Here is a 13471-nt window from a genome sequence, read left to right as displayed (position 1 = left end):
CTTTACCTCCGCTTTGACCTGTATCTTCAAGGTTCCTGAGAATCGTTGAGTCAGTGTTTCATTTTCTAGTCCTTCTTTTTAAGGGCAGCTTGTGTGATAATGGTTGGCTGATTGTCAGTCAGCTCCAGTTGCAGCACCTATCTCTGGGTGTATGGGTTGCATTACCCAAAAAAATCAGGGTTGGAAAGGGGGCCAGGAAATGGCTGTCACTGGTCATGACAGAGTGGGGGGCGTCGAGTGATTTCACTCAGGCCGAGGCTTTAGTGTCAACTATCTCTGACGTGCCATCAGTCCACATAGTGTCTTATATTGGTTGCTGTTGTCATCCTATCTGAATATTATGGACAACAAGGATCAATGTGTGGCTACGGAGTGCCTCAGCCAACTGTGCATGTCACAATATTTCCTTGTTAGACGTGTGTCGAGGCGTTTGCCCTCTGGTGTCAGCTTTGGGAGATGAGTAAGAAGGGTGTGGGCACGCATACCTCCGCTGCATGCATTGCATTTGTCACAACAGTTCCCCGTCTGAGGTTTAGATGTTTGATACATGAAAAAAGTGAAAAGCTAGTGAAGCTTATCATGTTTTTTGTTTTGCTGTGCAAACCGAGGTATGACCTCGTCCTTTCTGCAGGATATGAAACTGAGTAAGCATGAATGAGTCGGCATGGTTGAGCTCACTGACTTAATAACTACTGTAGCGGCGTCAGCGAGACAAACACCTGTTTCTTTTCCTCACTGGAGGTTTTGTAATGAATGCCACATTTGAGACCACAATGTTTTTGTACCCTGAGAAACCGCTACCAGGCTGGATATTGACAAACTCAGTGATCCAGTCCAACAGTGCTGCTGCGGTACTGTCGGGGCTGCTCTGTCTCTCTACGGTGCTGGTCAGTGATAATGGAGCCCCCCCCCCCCCTCTCAGTCTCCTTGGCAAGCCTTACAAAACAGCCCCTTGCACATTGTTCCTGGGCTGATACACTTCACTGTTGCTGGTTTCCACTTTCCTCAGGCGGCAGCCAGCGAGCCAGGAGAGGAGAGAAAGAGAGAGAGTGTCTGTGTGTATATGTGTGGACTAGAGGGGTTGAGTGGGTGAGATGGAGAGGAAAGGAAGAATGAGTGGGAGGGAAGGGGAAAGAGGGGAAGTGGCGAGAAGTGTCCTAGAGATGGAGAGCGAGGAAGCAAAAGCACATTAGTATGAAAGAGCGAGAGGGTGACCTGCAGGAAGGAGGCCCGAGGTCACCATGGCTGTCCCCCCTCGCCCGGCTTTTGGTGCCTGCTTGATTTCTTGGCTCTCTATCTGTGAAATGATGCCTGAAATCCCACAGCCAAGAGACTCTGCAGGCTGCTGCTGCTGGACCCTCAATGATGTGTCCTTCATCGCCAGACATAACCTTTCATGCTAAGGACTTCTGTTGCAGCCATGCCCCCGCTCCGTGCTCTGCTGGCGGCCTGTTTGACACATCAACACGCGTTTATTCCCTGTATCTTCATCAGCTGCCCAACGTCATCTTTGTTGTGAGCTCAGACTTAACTCGGCTGTCTTCTCTGAGACGTTTTTTATTAAATAGTTTATAGGCTAAAAGATGTTGGAAATTTATAACTATTCAGTCTGTACCTGTATTTAATTTTAAGGTACTCATGACCAGCACAGCTTTTTGTAGGCGTGAAAGCGCCCCCTCAGTAGAAGTTTTAGTTTCTGTCAGTTTTCGTTTAGACTCTGGGCGAGAACGACAGCAGGAAAAGTTCACACAGTAGTCAGCTGACAAAGCCAGCCGGGCCATCTTGACGTTTTCTGAAATAGTTTTCCTCGTCCCGTGCTAAGATAATAAAAGTGATATCTGCTGACATATGCTGCTGGTTTCCTCGTTCTGGTTATCTATTGCTTCGTTGCACACAGGAGGGACTTTTCTCGTAGGCAGGAGAAACATTTTTTTAGGATGTTGGCGTAAAAACGGCGCATCGTTTTTGAAGATAAACAACCTCTGTGTTTCTCTTTATTTTAGAAAACTTTTTTCTCGGTGTGAATACAATAATGAATTCAAAGGTTTTCAAACATGTAAACCTTAAAGGGGATGCGGTAGGGTTAAGGCTGACCTTAAATTTTAAAGTCAGATTGTTAGAATACACATTTGGCTGCATCTCATCCCCACCCTGGTGTGAACAGGAAGTCACCCGCTGTACCCAAGTAGCACAACTGTGACCTCACCAAATCACCCCCCCCCGATCAGGTATTTAAAGACATCGTCACGTCACTCTGGTCAGTGATATTTCAGCAGCGTCTGTCATCAGTACTGGTACCTCAAAGATCCTGGGAGTGTCATTGTTACTTTTTACATTATTTATGTAACAACAATTATATAGAAACCAAATATCGTTCAGTTTTTAACAATTTATTTTTTATTTTGCATCATGTGATTCAGTGGATTTGTTCAATTGTGTTGTTAACCAATTGTTTGCAATTGGTTAATCTGGATTATTTGTATCTTTATTTTCAATTGGTTGCCATCGTTGGTGACGTGATTGGTCAGCAGATATTTGAGCCCTGTTCACAGTGTCAGTGTTTTCATATGTAAAAGTTACTCAGGTGCTTGTTTAGCTATCATGAGACCTACCCTAAGAGGTGCGTGTCTGAAACGAGCTTTTGACTTTTCATAGTGGGAAATGAACAGGTGTTATTAATTTCATTAATGATGGCTCACATCAACTGTCCTAGTTCACCGTGACTGTGAAAAACGAACATTGCCAGAACGTTGAAGCCTGACAGCTACGTTATGCTAGAAAAGTATTTTATTTTGTGCGATGTGTCGTCTGACCATTTTGGAAGGCAAAAATGTTTATAGATGGTCACACTTAAAGGTGGAGTGAGATGATGGGGAGAAGCGTTTTAATGTGGGAATGACTGCAGTCCTTTTCAGACAGTATCTCCTGGAAGGACACGTGAAACAATTGTGTAAAGGAAAAAAAGATCTTCAGAGAGAAGTTCAAACCCTGCCAATCACTGTATGAAGTGGTTGGGTTTTTGAAGCCGTTCGACTATCTGACAAGTACTTCTGTTTTCTGTTGCCACGATCGCTTTCATTTTGTCTTTAACCTGGTAAAGGACAGATGTACAGGTAGGCGACATATTAAAGGGAAAAACCAACATAATGTGTCTTTAGTAAGGTGTTGTGCCACTAGAACAGCTTCAGTGTACTTTTGCATTGATTTAAGTCTCTAAAATCTACTGAAATAAAAACCTGAATAAATGAGTGGAGGAACATAATAAATGCAGACGCTTCCACACAGGTGCACCGCATGCTGCAATTAAGAAATTAACATCCAATCAAGCCCAGTTTTGACAGCACTCTCCACCACCATCATTAAAACACCAAATTAGCGGATATGTTTTGGAGGAGCGGTGAGGTTTCTCCTTCGTACATCCTTAACTGTTCAATCCACACCCACACAGATGTTTTAAAGTACATTGCCTGATTAGACTTCTCTGTGTTGTGTTGTATGCGTGTGTGTGTGTCTGTGTTTGTGTTTGGGTGTGTGTGTGTGGGCGTACGGACTGTGCTTGATTGACCCTCCTTCACTTTTTACTTTCCTTGCACCTGTTAGGGAGGGACAGTTTAAACCATTATCAGTAGCTCCACCCAACTTTAACCTGACTAGACAGTAAGGGCAAAAGTAGTCTAATTAGAGTAATTACAAACACCTGTGTGGGTGTGGAGGGCCTTGACGGTCTCAGCATGTCTAAGGACCAGTCTGCCATTGTGTACCTCTACCCAAACTCCATCCTCATTGCCATCCCCTCTACCCCATCCCCTTCTTGAGCCCCAGCAGCCCCTGGCATCACCATGACTAAACCCCAGATGGTGGTTCTTTCTTTCCCTTCCCCCTGGAGGGTGGAGGCTCTCCACTCCGACTGGGTGCTAGCCGCTGCTCCTTCTGGGGAGCGGGGGCTCCTTTTTTTTTATTTTTTATTAATGCCCCGAGTGTGATTGTAAAAGAAGGTTTAGCCCCAAAATCTGGTAAATAAGTGAGAGCAAGCTGCCTGCGAGCATGTCCGTGTTCCTGTTGTCTGGAGAGCAAATCGATTAACATGGCGGATAGGATCAAGGCTTAAGTGTTGCTCCATCGTGGCCCGTCTTCACACAGACTGTTGCTGATTCCCAGTTTCTGTGGATTATAACTGCAGATAGCAGTCACCTAATGCATGCTGCCTGTCTCAAATAGGAGGCTTTGATGTGAGGGCTAAGGACGGCTGTGGTGAAGATGTGTGGCAGGATATCACAGTAGCAAGCCTCTGCATGCTATGACGACGGCAAGGAGAGCCGAAGTGTTGTTAAGTTAAGTTAAGTTAAGTGTTGTTTTGGGAGTGTTTGTTTTTGCATTGACCTTCACAGTCATCATCCAGATTAGTGGTTGGTGACTTAAATCGTGTTTGGGGCTACTTAACCTCCTCTGAGGTGTTTGTATCCCCTCCACACCACAACAATCATCTTCTCTCATCCCAGATCTGCACTGTTCACTCATCCCTTGCATCCCCTTTTTTCTTTTCTTTCTCTCTATCCCACCCACTGACACATCCCCAGCTCTGCCTCTCTTAATGCCTCACAGACACCAACCTCTGACACTCACAAAGCCCCAAAAAATGTTTTCACACTCTAGGAGTACCCCTCCAACATCAAGAACCTTTTTGCATGTCTTTTTTTGTTTTGTTTTTTGTATACCCTCCCTCGCATGCACTGTGAGGGGGGCTTTGTAAGAGGCAGCTGCCCCTCCCCCCCCCAGTTGTGATTGACAAGTGAGAGCAGCAGTACATGCATCAGATGGTTTCACATGGGGAGCGTGTGCACAGAGGGGGGAGGCAGAGGGGCACATACACTGGGGTTTGTTTCAGCCGGCTCCATTGTCGCAGCTCCCCATGGTTCCCTCTCTCTGTCTCCAGTCTGGGGCGGCATCCCTCCGCCGTTTCTATCTCACTCTCCATGATCGCAGTCAGTCGGGAAGCAGAGATGAGAAGAGTGATTTTATACTGGAACATGTTTATTTTTGTCCTTATAAAAACAGATGGAGGGAAAGGGAGAACAAGTAGAGAGGGAGGGAGTGTCAACAATGTTCCAACAGAAGTCTGATGTGAAGTTTTCAGAGCGACGCTGGCTGCAGAGTCGCCTGAGGGCTGCAGAGTCGCCTGAGGGCTGCAGAGGAGGGGTGTGTTTTGGGGTGGAGGGCACACATTCTGCCTACAACATGGATTGCAGGGGGGGAAAAAACTCCATGTTGTTACACTTATAAATTACTGTGTCGCATTTTGTCATCTGCTTTCAAATTCACTGATTAGTTGCTTAAACTAGATTTCCTAGACGTCTCCTTCCTCACAGCACTTGAAGCGCTACGCTCCCACCAATGCCGTCCCCTGTATTGTTTTAACAACAGCAGCGGGGCCGTTTTCACGTCTGAATACCTGCTGGGTGTCTTTGGAGCTGTTGCACTGCTGTTTGGGAATGTCAGGACCTTGGCACAACAGGCTGACTTCAAAGTGCGGCAGCCGACAAACACTTTGTCACCTCACGCCTCCTGATAAATGTTGCGTTGAACAGCACGGACCGCAGACAGTCGCCTGCTGGCTGTCATTCTTATGGAGTACAATCTGAGAATAACTGCTTAGTTTAGCTTAACTAGAAGGAACACTTTCCTTGTGTTCGCTCCAGCTTCCTTTGACGCCAAAAAAACTTGTATTAGTCAGTATTTTTTAGCTTTGACACTTCTCAACACAGCTAGTTTAGTTTGTTGGAACGTGCTACCGAGCCAGAGGTGTCGGTGTCTGTAAACCACCCGTTATCTCAGCATATCACAACATTTTTAAATGGAGCGTCTTCCGAGTTTCACGTACATTTTGGAAAGTAGCAGTTCCTCCTCAGCAGCACTTACTCCTCAGTAGCAGTTCCTCCTCATATATACGTCTGTGTGTTTCCCCTCTGAGCCGGCAAACCATCAGCTTCATGTTGTTTTCTCCATTTGAAGACTCCTCTCTCCACCATGTGCGACAACATCGGTCAGAAGCTTTTTGTTACCAGGCTGAATTTTATCATCTGTTTTTTGTATGTGTGTGCATGTATATATGGTGGTGCATGTTTATTTAGGAAGAGAATAGGACCACTGGGATGTCAGCAGAAGCAGGAAGCTCCCCTTTTATATGAGGAAGCTGATGATGTGGTTTCTTCAGGGCTGGCAGTAGAGGTAAAAGAGGCGCTACTGCTGCACTGGGTGGCCTCCCGTCTCCTGCGCTTAATGATCATCACCCACATAGCTGGCGAGCTAGGCCAAGGCTAAGGGTCTCCGTCCGTCTGGACAGAGCTTGGCTCAGGAAGGATCTGTCCACAGTCCATTCCTCACACCCCCCCTCGCCCACCGACCCCCCAACGATCTCTCCTCCACTACGCCTCTCCACAGCCCGGCCACCTGTCCCACCTGGCCCTGACAGTGACACTATAATAAAACTCAGCTGAAAGTTGAAACTGACCTTCCAGTTGTGAAGTTTATGAGCTATTTTTAGCGTGTGTCACTGTTCTTCCTTTCCTTCATGGTCATACAGCTCATTCAGAGCAACCTGCAGTCAGTCTTCCTGTTCACGTGTGTTCATGAGCAAACGGTGTCAGCGCCTCCAAGCTCTAACTGTTTGAATGTGTCAAAATGCTCGTTGAAACAGGTGCGGAGGACAAACCTTTCCACTCTGACTCGAACAGGCATGTTGTAAATAATAACTAATCAGGCAAATGAGCCAACTAGTGCTTGTTTTGATGCGTCAGTCAGATGTGTCTGGCAGAAACTCAAATATCTTGATGTTTCCTCTGATGATCAGATGAACGGTACATCCTGAGGATGCGAGGGCGTTTTCCTGTGGTAATACGGCTGTGTGTGCATGTTTGTCATGTGGCAGGAGGTGGTTACGTGTGGGGGTGGAGGGTGTTGTCAGATGATGGCTCCTGGAGGAACCATGTGTGAGCTGAAAGTGGGAGGGGAGTGGGGGAGGAAGAAATAAAGAAAGAAGCAAAGGAGAGGAAGAGAGGAGCCTTTTACACAACAAACAGGCCTCCCTTCCCCCTCCGGCTAACCCCGCACACATCCTCCAACTGTTGGTGATACAGACCCCAGTGGAGCTGTTAACGGCAGTGGCATGGAAAGTGTCTGCCGTGAGGGGAGCCAGGAGGCCAACCCCCTGATACTGCAGGCTCTGTGGATCTGCCACAGCCTTGGAGCTGCTGATACTAGCGCTGCTGCACTGCTTATGACAACCCCCCGTCCTCCTCCTCCTTTCTCTTTCTATCTCACATACTGTGTTGGCCAGATGCATGCATACACACATTTTATCTCCATTTTCCCTCTCTGATGGGACCATTACTGTCCACTGAGAAAAGCACATTTCACTTTTATCTGTGAAAGCAGGTCATCCACTCTGCCTCGAAGTCTGTTGGATGTTTGGGTTATTTTTTACATTAGTTTAGTCTTAATGTCTTGATCTCTTTAAAAAGTCCTCTCCTTCTCTCAGTTGATAAATGTATCATGTCTCATAACATTTCCGATCCCGGTTCTCACGTCAAACAAAGACATAGCATCGTCCTCTTTAGCTTTGCATCAAATACCTCTGTTTTCGGGAAGTCGGTTTAAATGAAGTTTAGAGCTAGGCAGCGTCCGAGCCGTGTTGACATTTGTAGTCCTGCTAAAGTGCAGAAAGGAACAAGAACATATGTTATAAGTCATTTGCATTAGGTTGGATGTTTTACACTTTTAATGGAGCTTAACTTTTGCATAGTATATGATGGCTACGTGGAAAGAGTAAACACCTCCTTTTTAATACATGTAATCATTAGCTGGAATTCGATAATTACCTAACAACATTACTTACCTGCTCAAGTTCAATACTGTCAGTTTTTTTGTACACACATGTAACCTACATAAGTACAACAGCAAGACTTCAGTTGTATCAGTGGTGTGTGTGAAGTGTGACATAGGGTTAAATAATATGAAGGCATCGCATGTATGAATGAACAAAGCTTTTATCTTTCCTGCTTAAATTCAGCTGTTTTATTGTATTAATGTTAGTGAAGGTCCATGAGGTGTGGCGGGGCCTCAGGAGAGAGCGAAAAGGACAAGTGTCAAGCTGTGTCGTCACCACAGGTGTTACTTCTTGCACCGTTTTCTGTTTCTATTGAATAGATGGGTAGGTGAGACAGTGCCTCATACAATTCAAGTCTCTCCCCCCCGCCCACCGCCCCCCCCTGTAAATTGTCAACAAATTATTTTGGGAGAATCTGCCAATCACATCTGCAAAGAGTCCTCAGCTGGAGTCAACGAGTGTGGCAGGAGAGGAAAACATGTAGAGAGAGAGGGTAGCAAGGAGGTGGAAAAGAGTGGGGTGAAGAGTGGAGCGAGGATGTTGTCGGGGGAATAATAGAATGCCTCAGAGGCCCTCATAGACACTGGGCAGCGGGACAGGGGGAGGAAAATGGTGTGGAAGGGAGGAATAAGAGGTTAAGCCAGTGAGAAAGGCAGAGAGAGAAACAGCGGGGGAGACGTGTGAGAAGAAGTGGCAAATACCTTCAGGCTGAACTGCTGATTGCGAGCTGGCCTACGAATGATGACACACCTTTTTGACTAAAGCCTTGACTCACCCTCCAATCTTTGCCCGTTTTGTTCACCGCAGCAGCTCAGTGATAAATCTGACAGTCCAGCTCTGATGATTTACACTCTTCATAGCTTATCACTTATCCAGCTCGCTTATCTTTGAATCCCATTGATCATTAATGCGAAGCAGCCAAAGTACTGTGCCGTGTTTATTCTGCTGAGACACGTGTAGGAATGAATGTCAGTAAAAGTGTGTGTTTTGGTCTGTCGTTGATGATGTCTGCCAAAGGTTGTGGGTTGTGTCCTTGCAGTGTAGAGTTCGCTGGCTACTTTTTGCGTGTGTGTGCGCTTATGAAAGGGGGGGAAAGGTTCCCACAGGTCAACATCCAGCTGCAGCCGAGTGTCCTTCGCAACCCTTCATCAAGCCGAACGTTTGTTAGCACTGAGCCTACAGAAGGGTCAGCTGGCTGGGATGGATGGCTGAAGAAAGGGCACGCACACCACATTAATTCCCCCTTCCCTCTGCCATCTGAGATGCCGTGTGGCACTTCAAAGGCGGAGCAGAGCGGTGTTAATCCAGGGGCTGTTCTGCTCAGCTCGGCTGTAGCGAGCCCTTCACTCTACTGGTGCCGTTCTCAACTCTGCGCTATTCCACTGGCCGCGCCCACACCCACCCACCCAGCTTTTTCGAAGCGTGATCAAAGCTCACTCCGGCCCAGAGACTCGAGAGGAGACCAGGAAGTAGAAGAGAGCGTGACACAGGATCTCTCAGGATCCTGTACACATGCACTTGTACACACAGACACACACACACACACACACACACACACACACAATCCTACTATCCTCTTAATGATCAGAGCTCATGGCCACGACAGAGCTCTCCAGCTGGATGACATTATGTACATGTGAACGAGCCGTGACACATGTGCTAGCTCGAGCAACTGTTCAGTCCTTCAGGAAGACTGTTTGTTGCTTCTCTTAGAACAGGTGTACACTTTACAGTATCACAGTTTAGGAGGATAGTTAATGTAGGAGCCCCAGACTTATTTTAGAGATCGTCCTTAGAAGCACACACTCAATCTTAAAGCTGTCACTCATCAGCAGTCTCAACGTGTGAAGTTACAAACAGAGAAACCCGGTTGTTGTTTGACAGGAAATTGATCCGTCTTCCATTTATTGTGATGCGCACTGCAAGCCAGCGTCAGATTCAAGCCTGGAATATCTTCAGATCTTTTATTTTCATTTTAACAGTATTTTGTGAAAGCCCGCTTGTGTTTGCTTTGTTACCTTTTGACAATTGACATGAAATCCGATAACCTCAGGTCCTCCTGTTTAAGAGTTGTTGTTGAATTATTTCTGAGAGCCAGTAGAAAATGTCTAATTTTTCCAGTGTGAGCATTGGTGATCTGTAGGCTCATAAATTGCTCATTAAATGTGTTCATAAAACTTAATGAAGTGTTTCCTTGAATCACGGGACTTGGTTTTTATCTCCCATCATCAAACCTGCCTTTCTCGTATGTTTCTATAGCGGGATGAGTCAGAAGCAGGAGCATTCTGTCTTGACTTTTCTCCCCATACGCTCTTTTCTTCTCCAACCTAGAAACATTCTTCTTATCCTGTTTTTCAACTTCTTTCTCAATCTCCTTTCTGTCCCTCCCCTCCTATTTTTCATCGCGCTGACTTGTCGGCTCCTGGTTTCCGTCGTTCTTCATGGCTAGGAGGTGTGTACGCTGACCTTTTGCGACCCCTGAGCTCACCGGGTCCCTCTAGAGAGGAGCAGACTGAAGAGAGACGATTGAGCGCACAATAATGGAACGTGCATCCTCTTCCTTGAGGAGAGGATACCACCCAGACCAGAGCAACACAAAGAAAGAGTTTGGATGTGCTGTTAGTGAGAGAGTATGGACTAGCAGGGATAAGGAGTGGTCAGCTGCAGGCAGTTGTGTTTGTTTTCTTCTTTTTTTCTTCTTTTTTTTTTCTTTTTTTGAAGAACGACTGGTTGGGTTTCAGTCCTAAGGAGCTGCTTTGCATTGTGCAAAAAGGGGCTGTAAGTGAAATGGACACTTGGCTGATGGAGCACTTTGCATTTGCATTTCTGCTCTCTCAGCCTCCTGTTCCCTCTTTCTCTCGGCTCCTGTTCTACTCCAGAGCCTTTGGGTATCGTTGGGTAGAGAGTTGTATGCTGGGAAGCCGTGTGGGGTGCTGCGCCTTAGTTGGTCAGCAGAGCAGAGGAGAGGAGAGGAGAGGGGAGGAGGGGGCACGGCTGTGTCGCAGCTCCAGGCCCCTTGCTGCCTGCCTGCCATCTCTCCTTGGTGCTTTCAGGTCTTTTAGAGTTTGCTCTGCCGGTTACTGCCGCTTCATAAAACCTCAATGGCTGAAACACAATGCCAGGCAGGAGAGGGGTCATGGCTGAACTTGAACCTCAGCTCCAGCCAAAGAGCCACTGGCAAACCCAAGAAGCCCTAATCGGACAACTTGCAAATTCCAATCATCCCCCCCACCGTCGACCTCTGCCAGTTTTACCTCACACTGATACCACCAATGTCGAGCTCTAATGAGAAATAGTACCCTATTCTTGGGGTACATCGTCTGATGTAGTCGGTTTACTTCCATGATGACACAAACATTAACTTTTTTCCCTCTTTGCCTCATTGAAAACTTACCATGTGAACTCTTTTGGTTCCTTCATTTTGAAACCGAGCTGTGGCACCTTTAGTCTTTATATCTTTAGTCTGTTAAGTAAAAGTATTTGCAAAGTTGCTCACCTGTACACTGTCTGATTTTTACACCCTACTCTTCTTTGTTGTGTGTGTCTAGGAGTTGGAGAAAGCCCTGTCAGAGCAGGACTTGGACTTTCTCGGGGACCTCATCGCGTGTCTGTTGCAGGGATGTTACCAGCGCACCGACATCACGTAAGTTTCAAATCCAAAGACCTTCTAGCATTTTGACTATTCTGTGTAAAATAAATGTGACAGGGTGTCTGTTTGTGTGATGGCATCTACTTGGCATATGAGTCATGGCTGAAGGAGAAGTTGTACTGATCTTGAAACACAGGCACAGATAAAAATGACAGCTGACCAGTTTCAAAAGATGCCGTAGTGATGGCAAGTTATACAAAGTTTACAGTTCAATCTAAATGTACTTCATTTTCAGGGTCTCCTTTGGGTTTCAGCACTGTAAGGTAATTGCCTTTCAACAAAAAAAAAAAAGTACCAATCACTTAATAGTCCACGAAACATAAATCATGGACCATAATATTGACAGTAAGTAAGCTAAAGAAAACATTCTGTTCAGCTCACTAAAACTATAACAGGAACTACTACTACAGGAAGCATGACTCAAGATACCAATGTGTTACTGATATGACACCTTTTGTTTTAGTACTGATCGATAACGAATCAGTTTCGATGCCTTACAGTGAGAAATATGTACATGCTTTTCTACAGGAAAAAAAAAATTCTTAAAAACAAAATAAGCTACAATTCTGCATGTTGTATAAACATAAGCTGCTATATAAGAACTTTGCCTGAATCAGAATGAAAAAATGCGTATATATAAATCATGAACTATCTGATCAAAAAGCAAGATTTGAGCAGACACGGGTACCAGACAGTTTTTGACACTTGTTACACATTTTGGTTGGCACAAAAAAGTATCCACATTAAATGATCTCATTCTCTAACATACCAAAAATCTACTTTTATTGTTTACTGCCCCATTTTTTTGTGTCCCAAAGTTTCTTTACTGTTACATTGGATCTTGCCCTTCATGCTTTAGATACTGCACACTTACTGCTACTTAAAAACAGTGTTACATCGAAAAAATTATTTGGCCCAGAATATTTTGAGTTAGTATGGAAGGAGGACAATAAGCAAATAATATCTGTATCCTCCTGTTTCTTGAGCTTTAATACAGTACTACAGTATCTAGTGAGGGTAAACTTGGCTTTGGAGCCAAAAATAACAAAACGGTGAGTGGAAGCATCTCTGGCAGTTTTTGAATAACAAATCTGCGGCACCATGGAAAATAATCAATTAACATTTAGTTTGATCTGTAGATGTCAAGATAAAACCAATATTTCCATCTACTTCAACTTAGTCATACCATGCCACCAGCTTCGCAGGAAGTGAGTCAGTCAGTGACTCGCTGAGGAGTCAGAATTTACTCACTATATGGTGACTCAAGGTTTGTGGTGAAATAATGTCCTACCACTGCTTGGATATTTTAAAAAAGCACAGCCACTAAAACTTTTCTCTCCTACATACTACCTACTAATAATAGGAGAAAGTGAGTATGTACCAGAGGTTGATATTCAAATCCAAAGATGATGTGTAATGTGTCTCAAGGGGCTTCCCCTCTGTACACCTCTTACTGTAGCCCATCATCAGCAAGTAGCATAGTGGTACCAGTGAACTGACAAACAGAGAGGCAGGAATGATCCAGTTTTTCCACCCAGGCAGCCGGTAACAGGAGGACAACCTGCTTTATTGGACTGGACAGGCGCTGGCATCCTGGGGGTGGCTGCTCAGCACTGGCCTTTCACAGAGCTGCCCTTTTCATCCGCACGCGTTAAACGCTCTGCCGGAGCGGGGGAAAGGAGGGAGGGATGATGTTGGAGAAGAGAACGAGGGACAGAAAGGAGGAGAGAGATGGGGTAGTGAGAAGGGAGGGGGGGGGGCCCTGCAGCTGTGTGAAAAGTGCACACTGTGCTTTCAAGATAAGCCATTTTTTTTCTGTCCCTCTTTCTCTGCGCTGTTGCATAGATGCTCACCCCTGCCCCAAGCCCCTTGTTCTGTTCATCTGAGTTGGAACTGAAAGGTACAGATTAATCGGCTAGACCTGAACCGGAACCAACGTT

The 13471-nt window shown here is 45.7% G+C and overlaps 1 protein-coding gene across 2 annotated transcripts in view; it reads left to right on the top strand.

Annotated features, from left to right (window-relative positions):
• LOC133981416 (chromatin remodeling regulator CECR2) overlaps nucleotides 1–13471 on the top strand; it is a 47032-nt gene that overhangs the window by 15555 nt on the left and 18006 nt on the right. For both annotated transcript variants that reach the window (XM_062420086.1, XM_062420085.1), the window contains exon 2: nucleotides 11431–11525. Coding sequence is in view for 1 of the 2 variants with exons in the window: in XM_062420085.1 (XP_062276069.1) it covers nucleotides 11431–11525 (95 nt within the window). In the remaining variant the exon portion in view is untranslated. The remainder of the gene's footprint in view (nucleotides 1–11430; nucleotides 11526–13471) is intronic.

Source organism: Scomber scombrus, chromosome 6 (genome assembly GCF_963691925.1).
Source record: "Scomber scombrus chromosome 6, fScoSco1.1, whole genome shotgun sequence".
Classification (NCBI taxonomy): domain Eukaryota; kingdom Metazoa; phylum Chordata; class Actinopteri; order Scombriformes; family Scombridae; genus Scomber; species Scomber scombrus.
This window is presented reverse-complemented; position numbering and strand designations above follow the sequence as displayed.